Source organism: Ovis aries, chromosome 1 (genome assembly GCF_016772045.2).
Source record: "Ovis aries strain OAR_USU_Benz2616 breed Rambouillet chromosome 1, ARS-UI_Ramb_v3.0, whole genome shotgun sequence".
NCBI classification, from domain to species: Eukaryota; Metazoa; Chordata; class Mammalia; order Artiodactyla; family Bovidae; genus Ovis; species Ovis aries.
The window spans coordinates 62,889,760-62,904,688 of record NC_056054.1 but is presented as its reverse complement, the minus strand read 5'-3'; the positions used below and the strand labels follow the sequence as shown (position 1 = coordinate 62,904,688).

The following is a 14,929-nucleotide window of genomic DNA, read 5'->3' as shown; positions in this document are numbered from 1 at the left end:
TCAGTCCCACTCTGAGTTCCATAGGCTTTAACAGGTTTAGCAATTCAAAACTAAAGTTACCTCCTAATTTTAGTATATAGCTCATTCATAAATCTTATTTCTAACATTTGGCCACATTATTTATGATTGCCCCTGCAAGAAAATGTTATAAATACTACCATATTTATGCGTAATATAGCCCTGCACATAATCACCTAATAATTGCTACCCCACATATTTTTAAACAGCCAGTTTTTTCCGAAGAGGGATACATTTAGTAAGCCAAATAAAATGAGAAATTCCTACTTAAACAGAAGTGATTTCAGTTGCTTGGAGTAAAGGAAACAAAGTATTATTTTGTAACCCATTGGTTTGCTGGCTTTAAAAATATGGTACTTTTATGTTGTATGCATGTGTGTGTATGTGTGTGTGTATATATATACACATATATATATGTATATACTATTGTGCTCAGTCACTCAGTTGTGTCCAACTTTGCAGCCCCATGGACTGTAGCCTGCCAGGCTCCTCTCTGTCCATAGGATTCTTCAGGCAAGAATATTGGAGTGGGTTGCCATGCCCTCCTCCAGGGGATCTTCCTAACCCAGGGATTGAATCAGCATTTCCTGTGGCTCCTGCATTACAAGTGGATTCTTTACCACTGAGCCACTGGGGAAAACCCACTTATGTTGCCTAATATTATGCCAAAAAAAAAATTATTAGGTCATCATATTTATTTTTTTGTACTATAGAAATTACATTAGTTTTAATTACTGTTTTCTCATACAGCAAGTAACTATATAAACATATGATTGAGCACAAAGGAGTGTTCTTGGCAGCAGGGAAAAGATAAAACTCTTTTCCTAGTAATTTTACTTTAGATAAAAACATCATAACCAATTTGAAGTTCTGTGTAGTTTAAATTTTATCAATCTACTGTTGAAAAATCAATGAAATTAACATCAAAAATTTCTCATCTTACGCAAAACTTTAAAGATAGTATTCATTTGCTAATCCTCCTTAAAATGTGGGTTTTTATATGAAAGTCATTCAGTCATGTCCGACTCTTTGCAACCCCATGGACTATACAGTTCACGGAATTCTCTAGGCCCGAATGCTGGAGTGGGTAGTCTTTCCCTTCTCCAGGGCATCTTCCCCAACCCTAGGATCATACCCACATCTCCCACATTGCAGGCAGCTGAGCCACAAGGGAAGCCCAACCTTTATTTAACACATTCTTTTTCTTAATATGTTTGTTTCCATTCTAATAAGAATAAGACAGCTAAACCAAGGGACATTCAAACAGCAGTGGTATATTTCACTATTAAATCCAAAGTAGTCATCATTGTTCCAAAATTTTTTTCTGTGCCTATCCTCTGATATGTACGGATAGCCCCATTTTCATTACCAGATCCTTACATTTAGTTCCAGGATGACCGCATATTTATACTTAAGCGACTCCTTCCTTTCCCTGCAGAGAAGTCAAAGTGAAAAGCAACTTCATTTTCTTTTCATAACTGACATCAGATTAGATAAAACAACACAACCATATTGCTATTACAGATACATAGACGACTGTCCACAGAAGTAACTCTTGTGGTGGTGGTTGATACTGCCATTATTGATCCAAGTACTTGCTTCCTTGGAGATGCAAGTCTTAAAGTGGCCATTAGCTTCAGTCCTGTCAAAACTGACACTTTCCTACAGAGCCAAAACCCTTCTCAGCAGGGAGGCTAGCTTCTATCTGAGGATAATGGAGGTTTCTGGCCATGAGACATCATGTCCTTTTACCATTTTATTAACATTTCTAAGACTTGGGTAAAATGTTGATTGGTCTCAGCATCTCTGAACAAATTAATGGTAATTTTGATTTTTTTTGCTTTTTAAAATTTGTTCAGAGTAACTTATCCTTTGCTGATTGGTTTTAGACAAATCATTTAGAAGACACTGGAAAGAATTCCTAGGGATTAGCATCTGTTTCTCTTGAACACAGAATCACTCATCCATCTGTGTATTCATAATAAGAAATGTTTGTTCTCTACTTGTATGAAACATTGCTTGGAACTCTGTACAGAACACTCTGCTACTTTCCTCAGATTTTTCTCTAAGAAACCAATGTGAACAGTAAATGATTTGGAACACATTTTTTGTGCTGTGTGAAATATCTGATAGTACTGCAAGTAAAATTAAGTTCCTAGTGTACAGTTAACCCTGTGGACTAGGCATATGGCCTTTATTATTCTCACTAAAAATACTTACTGACTTCAGGAGTGTTTGGCAGTCTCTGACTGTCCATGGTTCATGTGTCATCCAAAAGATACATTTTTTTTTTCTGTTCGAGCATAAAGATTTTTTTTCAATACCGAAATTACAAATAAAGTGAGGTGAAGTGGTACTATTTTAGAATTGTAGGATGTTGTGGTGCCCTAAAATCAGCTAGAGTGATCTTTCACGTGTTATGTGTTCTCTCCATCTGGAATCCATTACTTCTTCAATACATCCAGACATCGGATATACACAGTCTTGAAAGACAACCCACTATTTAGAAAAAAAAAAATTATGCTGATCCATAGTTTACAACTTTTCAGCTAGTTTAATTCTGAAGCTGCTCTGGCGGTCCGCTGTAGCTGTTTTCTTCCTTCCTTTCATCTTTTGTTTATGACTTTGTAGAATCAGCTTTCTCTTCAGGCCATTGGTTTCTTCAGGTTTTTAACCTCTTTTTATTGGGAGGAGCATTGTTCACCCAAACTTTGTTTTTGAAACTGGATTTTCCTGCAGTCATATTTGCATCAGAATCCTGGCCATTGATATAAGACTTAGGTCTTTCCTAAACATTTCTGAAATTCTGTATCCTAGAATTTCAAATGACTATGAATGGATTTGCTTTCATTTGTAATGATGAGCTCTTAAATGGCATTATCTCCTGTCTCCACGGTTCTCATCATTCATATGGAATGTACACTACCAGATAATCTACCCCAAGGTATGGAACCAAAAGGCTCACAGACCAAATTAAATCAATGTAAAACACATTGTAAGAAGAAAAGGGAGGGATTTCCATGGAGGTACAGTGGTTAAGATTCTGTGCTTCCAGTTCTCAATGCAGGGAACATGGGTTAGATCCCTGATCCAGAACCAAGATTGCACATGCCTTGGAGAAGGAAATGGCAACCCGCTCCAATGTTCTTGCCTGGAGAATCCCAGGGAAGGGGGAGCCTGGTGGGCTGCCGTCTATGGGGTCGCACAGAGTTGGACACGACTGAAGCGACGCAGTAGCAGCAGCAGCAGCAGCAGCAACCAAAAAGCAAAAAAAAAAAAAAAAAATCAAAGGGAAAGAGCTAGCATTGACTAGCTTAGGATAAGGTGCAAGCAAACTTGAAGAACCACACCACGTGAATCCTAAATCCACAGTGTGAATCTCTCTCCCTACCTACCTCCCGCCCTCATTCGCCTTCCCTCTATCAAGATTTTACCCTCATAAAGGTTCCTTACAAATACTGAGCCACCAATATAGATAAGTGGTGAGAGAGAAAATGGTTGATGTAGATTGGGACAAAGAAAGATGTGAAGGTCAAGCTGAGGAATGAGAGTCTATATCCTTAAGCACCAAGTGTAGTACCTGGCACCTAGTGATGTAATATACAATTTTATTCTTATTTTAGTGTTTTATGATCATGAGGAAAATCTACTTTGAAAAGGTCATTTTTTAAGTATATTGAACTATTTTTTGCCATTAGTAAGAGGATAAAAAGATACAAGATGATTTGGAGATTTTCTTTTTTAAAGGAAAAATGCTTTAGCATTAAATTCAAAATTGGCTTTACTTTTTAAATCCTATTCTGCCAGCCAGGCTCTCCACAGAAATGACTCTAGCCTATCTTGAGCCAGTCATTTCTCCTACCACTTTTATAACTTTTAGGGGAATATCTTTACCTTATATTCCAGTTAAGCCTACCTTCTCAGTAATTCCTTTTCTGATTAGTGCCAGAGGTAACTTCCCCTCTTCAGAACCTCTCTATTATTTACTTTAAATCTCTTTTCTCATGTTTTTTTTTTAAATTTCTGCCTTTATTAGAACTATTTATATATTACAGTCTTTCTCACTTAATTTTAGGCTTCTTAAAAATTAAAACTATATCTTGTTTATGGTTTTCACAGGGCTTCCCATGGTACCTTTCTTATACATAGATGATATTCAGCAAATGTTGTTCAATGCATAGAATGACTATTGTGCAACCCAATTTAGTATCCCAGGAATCAACTCAGAAAGTAACAATAATCTCCTAAAATAGGGGTCAGAAAAATTTTTCTGTAAATATTAATAACTGTTTTTGAGTTTGCAAGGCAAAAAGCAAAATCAGGAGTATTGCTTAAGAACTTATGTAACAAGAAAGAAAATAAATTTTTATGGATTTTAAATATTAGCATAATTTTTGTGATACAAGTCTACTAATGAGAAAAACGGAATTCTTTTGCATGGGAGATAACCTTTAGCTTATTATAATTTCTTGTCATTAATATTTCATTTGTTAATGCTGACATAATGATATTTGCATGTCTTACATATTTCATCTTTGAACATTCTTTTCACATAGACATGTACTGCCAAATATTGCAGTTCATGAGCATATGATTTTAATCTAGCGTATTCATTGCTTGGAAAGAATTTATAAAATTCTGCTAGGTTCTTTTTTTGATAGTTGCCTTTTAGGCATGTCATTATGTTGTACATTAGTTATTTCCAGTTGAAATTTCGGTTGAAACTCCTCAGATAGTTAAATTCATTTTGAAATAGAGAAATTTCATACATCTAGATCTGAAAAATACTACTGAAAGTGTTTGAGTTCAGAATATCTACCCACCAAAAATTTTTGTGGAAATGGAGATCTCACTTGTTTCAATTTTTCAGAGGAAGTGTATAAAGTTGTTTGAACTACTTGTGATTCAAATATTAGTTGTCATCAAAATGATTTTATCACACTATGTTTCACATGTAAGCATTATTCTGCCTTGCAGTTTGGGGTTGAATTCACAGATAAACATTAAATAAATCTGCAGCAAAATTTAATTTCTAAAATCACATATCATTAGTAATAGAGGTTGAGGGCAGTTCTTATACAAAAAAACCCTTGAGTCGTAACCTCAAAAAGCCCAGTAAAGCTTCATTCCTGCAAAGCCATCAAACTGCTGCATGTCGGAGTCAGGAGATTCAGTTTCTATTTTGACAAAAAAAATTCATGGAACCACTGAAAGTGGTTCAAGAGTCAATGGAGTTCACTCTTGATAGTACTGGCACAATAACGTATTGTAGATTCAAGTATTTCCTCAGAGTACCTGGTGAATAAAATACAATGAATAATCATAGCTCTAAATATCTTAACTTTTTCACAAGTGTTTTTAATTTGTCTAGTTCATCTTTTTCTGATCTCTTGCTATCAATCTTATCACATTTTAGCAGATTCCACATCAGTCTGTACTGATTTAGTTTTGTAACTTACTTGAAGTTACTCTTACCTATATATACTCTTACCTCCAGCAACTATTCATAGAGGTTAACTTTGCAGGCACTTCAAACTCAGCATTGATTCCTCAAACAAATAGTAGTATTACTAACATCTATCAATTGACCAAGAGGCAAGTAAAACCACTTGGAAATATTTGCCTTGATTTTTAATTGACTATTGATAGTACTCCGATGTCCTTGACATTTCAAGCAACTGTTCTTGCCAAAAGGCTAACAAACAAGTTTATTTTTGCTGCATGATTTAATTGTCTATCAATAAGTGACTTTCATTGTTGGACTAACAAATGAACCACTTATAAACTTCACTTTAGTTGCAACTCCATTTCAAATTTTTGTGAAGAATTTTTTATTGTGATGAGATACTCCATTTTAGTTTTCCTGATTTTTCTGTTACATTTCTGTGAAGTGGGAATATTGTGTCAAGTGCTTGGTATAATAGTGTTGATGTATATAGTATTTTTTTAAGCACAGCTGTAGTGTCATCACATAATAAACACAAAATTTTGACATCTAGCTTGATCACAAAATAATCCACATTCCACTGTACCTTAAAAATACAACATTCAAAGTTGACTTTTTTCTTTTTTTGTTTTGATACAATGGATATGCAGTGATCATAAAATCTCACAAGTCAATATATGTTCTGCTCGAAGCACTTGTCAATTTATAATCGCATCACAGGAATTTTCAGTGCAACAGTCAGAGGTGGGAAGCAATACGTGCCTTTGAGCCTCTGCTACAACTACTGAACTCTACCATTTTAGCACAAAACAGTCACAGACAATATACAAATGAATGAGCTTTGTTTATAGATATGGAAACTATAATTTCATATAATTTCTGTGTCTTGAAATATTATTTTTCTTTTGATGTTTTAAACCTATGAAAATGTAATAACTATCCTTCACTTATAAGCTCTACAAAAATCCTTGTTTTAGGTTTTGGCTTTGAGGAAATATTGTTTACTTACCTAACTTTATTTCTAATTAAGCTATTTGAAGCAAATTTTCTGGAATCATGTGATTGAAAAAGAATATTATTTTTTAATGAAATGTTAATATAATGTTATATAAGTTTCAAGTGTACAATATAGTGATTTGGTATTTGTATATATTGAGAAATAATGACCACAATAAGAAGAAAATCCTTCTTAAGGATACATTAATCAGTTATTAGATTTGTCATGCACACCAGAGTATAATACAAAAAGTTAGAATACAACAAACATGCTTCATATCTCGGCTCTTTAGTCAGGAGATACTGGTGGACTTTGTACTGCCTAGGTATTTTTATTTTAAAAACCCAAGACCATTACATTAACTATAACTAGAGATTTCAGGTAAGCCAAAACATCATTTAAGCATTTCATTTATTTGTGAAAGAAGCCCAGGGTAACTCCCAAACCTAGGCAGTGTATCAATAGCAGCCTTTCAGCACACCAACCCTTCCCTTACTTATTGAGTCTCTGGATGGATATCCTAAGAACTACCCCAGTCCTCATTTCTTATCTGTTTTTTAGGGCATCAGAGGCAGCCCGGGAAGAACAGGACTGACTGGATCTCTAGGTCCTCAAGGAGCAAAGGGTTCGTCAGGCCCACCAGGAAGCCCAGGAGTTCAAGGCCCAAAGGTACTTGCATGTTTGTTCAGATGGACGACCAGCATCTTTCCTGGCCCTGAGTTATTGACTAGATCACAGGATGGTAAGACTGACAGCCTGTAATTAAATTTGGCCAATAATAAGAAACACATGAGGAAAAAAGAAGAGTGCATAGCCTTGACATAGCCATCTCCCATGATAGCCACAGTGCATGTAATTTGCTGGAACAACTTATTAACCCAGGATTAGTGATACACTATAAAAATGCTATTTTACTCATTTTATCTCTCCTTCCTTTTCTGTCATCTATCTTCTCCTCCAAAACAGAAAAATCGTATTTACTTCCAGTTACATACTTTCTCAGGTATACTTCCTATTCCACTAAGTCTGAACCTAACCAACTAATTAACAAATATGATAAGTGCACAGATTATTTCTTAAAGTCAAAGTGGTAGTAACTGTCTTGCATTAATCTTCATTGCAAGGAGTGTTGTCACATGTTAATAGGCTTTCCCTACAAAACCTCTCTTAGAAATATCTCAGTGTATTGTAGATTTGACCCAGACAACCAAGAGATTAGACCAATATCTAATGCAGTTTCATAAAAGACCAGGATTAAGACATTGGCACCCTCATCATTATTATCTCTTAATTTGATTTTCAAGACTTAACATCTAAAGAATTTTGAGGTATTCTGAAAATGATGACTCAGCAACTTATTGTTTACAATTTGAGACTGTTAATGTTTATACCATGAATATCCCTTTCTACTAAAAAAAGATAGCTGAGCAAATGCTAAAATTGAAAAAAGAAATAATATCCTTACCTCTTTTGTGTGAATCTGGGGGAAAAAAAAAAAAAAAGGATCCAATTTGTCAAGTCCCAAAGTTATATCTTTATCTCAAGACAGTGAAGGATAATTTGCTAATCTGAAAGCTTTAGTCAGAGTTTACCAAGCATCATTTTTCATTACCTTATCTACAAACTGAACATGATTTCTAAGCTTATTTTTAGAAATTGTAAAAGCTATTGCAACTCACTTCAAAAACAAAATAAAAATATATTTAAAAATACTTGACTTTTAAAAACAAAATAACAATAATTATATCTTTAAAAGGAACTCTTATGAGATAAAGAGGCTTGGTATCAAAGGAATCTTGGGAAACAGATAATGGAAATTTCTTAATGATGGAATTGAAAAAAATAATCATGGCAAAAACCAGGGTTCACATTTCAAGAGATTCTGCTCTGTTTGTGGTATCAGCTGAATCATCTCTGTATGGTAAAGAAAACACAGCAAAATAATTTCCATTCAAATAAAACACAAACACCCCCACACATACCACACCCTCTCTGTAGCCCCACTATCCTCCTCCCACATTTGCAGGCCCCCCTCTCCCCTCCTTTTTCAGTAGTCATGACCACAATCTCTGGAATTCTCTTTCCCTACTGCCACGTTTCTTGTTCATTGTAATCAAATATTATGTACGTGGAGAATATTGGTGGGGAGAATGATCATGCAGATTTTGACTTCCCCAGTGCTTTGTACTACGATTGAGGATGGGCCAGAATTTAGGTTTCATTTTAAAATAATATGTTTAAAAGTTCTAAAGTCAAGATTACCTTTCTTTTTTTTTTTTTTTTTTGTCCATAGGGTGAACAAGGGCTACCTGGTCAACCCGGAATTCCAGGTAAAAGAGGTCACCAAGGAGCACAAGGTGATCAAGGACCATGTGGAGAGTCTGGCATGAAAGGGGAACCTGTAGGTGCCAACTCAGAAATTCACTGAGCACTTCTTATTCTACATACCAGGCCACCATCATACAATAATGATAATCATTTCTATTCACACTACAGGGAGAACATGGTATCCAAGGTTTGACGGGTTTCCAAGGATTCCCAGGTCCCAAAGTATGTTTACATATTTTCTACTGGTCTCTGAGAATCCCAGGCATGGGGGAGCCTGGTGGGCTGCCGTCTGTGGGGTCGCACAGAGTCGGACACGACTGAAGCGACTTAGCAGCAGCAGCAGCAGCGAGTTATCTAGAAAAAAGAAAAGGTGTTGAAATACCAATATTTAATCTCCGACTTGAGCTTCTGTATTTTTTAATTGGCAAAATTTCAGTTGGTATAGAATTATATAATTGAGTTCTGAATGTTAATTTTAAAACTTATGTAACTATATATTTTCCTAGCAGTTTTATTGAATAATTTGCTTCTGTATCTTCTGATTCTGTTTTCCCAAACATTTTACTATGGAGATTTTCAAACATACCATAAAGTTAAGAGAATGAGTTAACATGCATATACCTATTACCTAGATTCTACAATAACATTTTACTCACTTTATTATGTAACCATCCAACCAACTATTCCTATCTCCCTCTATCTCAATCCAGTTTTGATGTATTTCAAAGTCAGTTGTAGACCTCAGGACAATTCCTCCAAAATACTTCAGCCTGTACATCATTAACTATCATGTTCCATTTTTTAAGGGCCAGTTCTTAATAGATTGGTACAAGGTTATTTCAAGTGTAAAATGTTCATATTTTGGCTTTTTTAAAAATCATGCTTCTAGGGTCCCGATGGAGATGCTGGCATTGTTGGAATATCAGGTCCTAAAGGCCCTGTTGGACAGAGGGTAAATATGAAGTCATTCTGCCTTCCCATATATTGTGTTTCTTTACTCATTACAGACCACCCATGCTTCTTGGTTCTTACTTTAAAAAAATAAAAATAAAAAAAGGAATTAATATGACTACTGGATAATGTATTTATTAACTTACACCAGAAACAAAAACATAAAGTGATTTCATGTTATAAGCATTAATATGACCAGGAACTAGAGACCACCCTCATGTACCACCTGGAGGAGACTTGTCTGTGACCTGAATTCCTCAGACAACACTTTGAAGAATGGTTCCCAATCGCTCTGCTCAGGGGTGGGTATCCCTAGAGAGTGATGAGGAATTAATTAAAGAGTTGGAAAGATCAGGGCTCAGAAGAACTCCAGTTAGCTGTTTAGAGCCTGAAACTGTAACCTGTAAAGAACATAAATATTAATAGCATAGATAAGTCACCAGCAGTTATTGGTTATTGTTTTGTTTGCTTGCTTTCTTAGTTTTGTTTTTATTAACCACACTCTCCTAACTGATGAGATGATCTATAAAACTATAGAGAAAGAAAGGTGAAAAAAAAAATGAAGCATTGGTTTGAATGTAGTAGTAGCTCCTCTATGACTAATGCAGGAGGCTTCTTTACTGTCTGAGCCACCAGGGAAACCCCTCTATGACTAATAGCAGCTGCTAAAGCAGCGGTGGGGAGAGTTGAGAAGAGGAAGGTGAGCAGTTCAGACATAGGAGGACTGAATCTTGAAGAACTTAACAACTGAAAAACACTGTCTTTTACAAATATTAAATGAAAAGTCAATTTTTAGAAACCCTACACCCCTTCCCTAACTGTTCCAATAAATTGTTTTCCATAATACAAAGAGCAGTGTTGTCATGGGAAATGTTTATTTACAGACCCCTCTCAACATTTCTCCAGGTGCAAATAAGTTCTCAGGTAATTAAATATTTTATTGATATTGTCAAAGAGAAGTTGGCTGCTTGCCTAGCCTCTGTCCTAAGCACTGTGTCTCTGTAAGCCAGGATCTAAGCCTATACTGCTTTGCAGCTCCAGAAATTTTATCAGCTCTAAAATAATAAAGTTTGGTAACTAGCTCACAAGTAAATTATAATTGTAAATATTCCTTTATTAAGTCATTATAGAGACAAGTGAAAAGCCTTGCTAGATTAATATTTAGCAGAAAACTATTATGTACAAAATACTGATATTCAGTTTATGTCCTTATATCGTTTATTCCTTATAAAAATCCCATGAGAGAAGCTATTATCTCTACTTTTCTGATAAGGAAACTAAATCTCCACAAGGTAATTCGCTGAAAGCCATATATGGCTAGTATGTAAAGGAGTCATTATTTGAATCCACATCTGATTGACTGAATAATATTTTAGAGGTTGCTTGCTAGTTGCATGATTGGAAAGTAGAATGAATATTAAGTGACCTAGTGCCTAGTTCTTGCTCAATAACCAATATTTGGTGGTTAAATTAAGATAGGAAATCTAGATTAATTCTTATCCATTTCAAAGTTACGTTTAGGTGGTTAATACCATAGCACCTCATCTTTTGAACACATTTAGATAAAAATAAACAGTATTTTGCTCTTTGCTCTACTCTTTCTAGAGTTTACGTATACCTCTGAATTTTTAAAAACTAAATCATTGTTTCAGATAGATCATGGTCAAATTTATTAGATTAAACCTTTACTTTTTTTTTCAGTAATTAGCCAGTATCGAGGATATATTTGATTAGGTTAAGAAATCAAGCCTCTTGATTGTAAATCTTTGAGATTTGTGTACCATCTTGTAAAATTATCACTTAAATGTGATAAATGTTTAAATGTGATGTGATTACATTTTAAATGTGATTTCATTACATTTACTTTTTAGAGTATCAGATAATTTCTGTCATTCTAAGCCAAAGTAGTGTTAAAGTTTTTTATCAGTAGACTGCATAGCATTGTAATTACCTCCATTGACAGTATTTTCTATACCTTGGCAGGAAAAAGAGATGGACAAAGAGAAAGCCTGTTAGATATTCACATTTATATATTCCAGGTCAAGTGGAGCTAGAAACACTGAAATTTGCAGCCAGTGGGAGTGGGAATAGGGGTTGAGGGAAAATAGCTAAAGTAAGTATTTTGTATTCATTAAGAAATGATAGGCTCCATCTTTGGGAGGAATTAACTAGACATACAGCTTATTCAAAGTTATCTTCATAATCCAGTAGCAGCTTACACTTTCAAACTTGTTTTTCACATTTAACTCTTACAATGGCCTCATGCCCTATGGTCCTTTCCCATAATTTCTGTCAGTTCCACTCAAACAGTTGCTCCTTAGACATCTGTAAATAAATTTATTTAAAATTATATACATGACCCTCTGTACTCTTTTTCTTAAAGTAATTGCATTTGTTATGCAATGACATACATATAAAATGGCATCATTGAAACTATCACCAAATAAAAATTGTAATACTGATTTACCAGTTTGTTAGAAATTATAGGTTAATTCTCCTCATGGAAAATTATAATAATATACAGATTTTAATCAGATCAAAATTACTATGATTTCTGCTAACACCATAAGATTTTGTAATAAAAACTGGAATTATGTGGACATGGACAATTTTGCTATTGTGCAAGACATTTTCTAGAATTTTTCTGAAATACTGGCAATGAAATTGACTTGTTTTCTTTTCTTTTTTTTTATCTCAACAGGGAAACACTGGCCCCTTTGGCAGAGAAGGTATAATAGGTCCAACAGGTAGAACTGTAAGTTCGTTGCAATAAAGGTCTTTTTTCCCCCCCATTTTCTTTTTTTTCCCCCTTTAATTTAACCCTATTCTAGAGTAATCCACAAGGAATCACTCTGGGTATTTGAGAAGCAAGGGCAAAAATGTACATTTTCATCTAGAAAGTTCTTCCTGAGAATTTAGAGATCAAATGTAATGAAGAAGATACATATAGTGAGGTAGGCACTTAAAACTAATTGAGAAAGGAAAATAGAACTGGGTAGGGGAGGAGGGGTTGAGCATCATAATCAGGAAAGCAATAAAAAGAATTTATTTTCTGAAAGAGAGAGCATAAGAAAAGATAGACAGCCAAGATTTGAGTCTTTAAAAGTACTCACTCTTACAACAGAAAGAAATAGTTGGTGGAAATAACAGAAAACCCAGAAAAGCACAAGATTAAGGTCAGTTTCCAGAAAGGAGTAGCTAACAGTGATCTTTAAGAGGATGAATTGCAGTACAAGATGGAGTACAGTTTGCACTGAGGAAGGAAGTAAATAAAAATATGTAATAATAACTTTTCTCAAATTCTTAAGCAGAGTTTGGAGCTTGTATGGTTATTTGCATTCAAGACAGGAGTAAACAGATGAAGTTTATGAAGGTTCACTTAGTTATTTAAGATGATACAGGTAGTGAATAGCATAGATAATATTTCTTACTTCAAGAGCAGTGCTCTTTCTACTCCATTCAAGCAATGTCTGGAGAGGAAATTGAGACTGTTAATATATGCCATTGCCTTAGGGAATCTTGCTATGAAATAAAATAGAAAAATAAGACAGTGAATGTTGAGGTAGTCATGGGAGGGTTTTGCAACACTAAATAGTGTAAATATACAAGAGGAAAATTGAGACTTGGAAAGGAAATATTCATTCTCTGCAAGGAATCAATATTTTGAACCATTTGAAAGTGTGGTATATAGAGAGACCAGAGTTTAAAAATATAAAACAGAATCCTTCAAATATTGTCAGTATTCTTATTGATAAATTTAGGGAAGAATTCACCACCAAAGTTATTGGCTTTTTGATTTTTAAAAAAATGAAATGTGTAACTCACTATTTCTCTAGATTTGCAGCATTTACCACTCAGAGCTATACAGTCTAAGTGGGACGTTGTAAGTGGGAGAATTCTCATATTTCAGTGGGTGGTTCTTCTGCAAGCTAAGGAACACATACTGTTCTGATTATGGAATGATTGTTCTCTTCCATCAAAAATGTGAAGTATTAATTGGTCAAGGAAAATATGATAAAGAAGTGGCTCAATTAAAATATCTTACTGTGTTTTGTTTATAGATAGTTCTTAAAGGCCCTTACAATGTTCAGCATGCACATCAAATTTTTTCCATCTTCTATTTTTCCTATTCTCAGAAGAAACTTATAAGGAAAGCTCATTATGAAAGAATAAGCATTTGAGAATGGTCAAAACACATTGTGGAAAAAAATAGTGGTGGGGGATGGAACTTGCTCTTCCAAATAAGAAAACATTATTTCAAAGTCTTTGTAAATGAAACCATGTGCTAGTATAAACAATAGATCATTGTAGCAGTTTAGAGCCCAGAATTAGATCTCAGACTACATGGGAATTTAATTATAAGGAAAATGGTATCTCAGTATGATTTGGGCTGCAAGTAATAGAAACCCTGAATCAAACCACCTTTAACAATAAGGAAACTTATATCTTACTGTGGGAATCTCAGAGTTAGGAAGGGCTTCAGATTTGGTGTATTTGGTGACTTAATCTTGTTATCCGAGACCATTTCCATATCTGTATTCTACCATCCTAAATGTTATCTTCATAATTAGGTTTAGGGCAAATGACCACAATATCTCAGTTATCACATCTAGATATAATCATCCAAAGTGAAAAAGTGACCTATATCCCTGTCTTGGGAAAAATAAAACTTTTCTAGAAGTCTCCCTTTTTTTTTTTTTTTCATGTCTTTTGATCAGCCACACACCCATTCCTACCCCAGTGATAGGCAAGGAGGACAAAGTTCCTTTTAGTCTTACTACTGCTGTAAGAAATTGGAACCCTATTTCACTCAATTTTTCAAAAATCTCTGATGAACTTTTTAAAAAAGGAAAGAAAAGAAACAATTAAAAATCTTAGAAAAAGTAGGAAGCTAAAGTATAGCTTAAGGATTGAGGAGACCTTTATTTGTTGTTCAGAGACTAAGTTGTGTCCCACTCTTGTGGCCCCATGAACTGAAGCACAACAGGCTTCCCTGTCCTTCACTATCTCCTGGAGTTTGCTCAAACTCATGTCCACCGAGTCAGTGATGCTATCTAACTTCTTAACCTCTGCCACTTCATCTGAAAACTATGAAAGAACAGAAAACATATTTGAATACTTTAAATTTTTTAAATTTTGTATGGGAAAAGATTCCATAAATAAAACTAATACAATTGGGAAAAAGTAAT

At 34.6% G+C, this 14,929-nt stretch overlaps 1 protein-coding gene across 5 annotated transcripts in view; it reads left to right on the top strand.

Moving 5' to 3' along the window:
- COL24A1 (collagen type XXIV alpha 1 chain) overlaps positions 1 to 14,929 on the top strand; it is a 393,929-nt gene that overhangs the window by 341,941 nt on the left and 37,059 nt on the right. For all 5 annotated transcript variants that reach the window (XM_060400630.1, XM_004002153.6, XM_060400613.1 and 2 more), the window contains 5 exons: positions 7,023 to 7,130; positions 8,755 to 8,862; positions 8,958 to 9,011; positions 9,679 to 9,741; positions 12,442 to 12,495. In XM_060400630.1, coding sequence (XP_060256613.1) covers positions 7,023 to 7,130; positions 8,755 to 8,862; positions 8,958 to 9,011; positions 9,679 to 9,741; positions 12,442 to 12,495 — 387 coding nt within the window. The remainder of the gene's footprint in view (positions 1 to 7,022; positions 7,131 to 8,754; positions 8,863 to 8,957; positions 9,012 to 9,678; positions 9,742 to 12,441; positions 12,496 to 14,929) is intronic.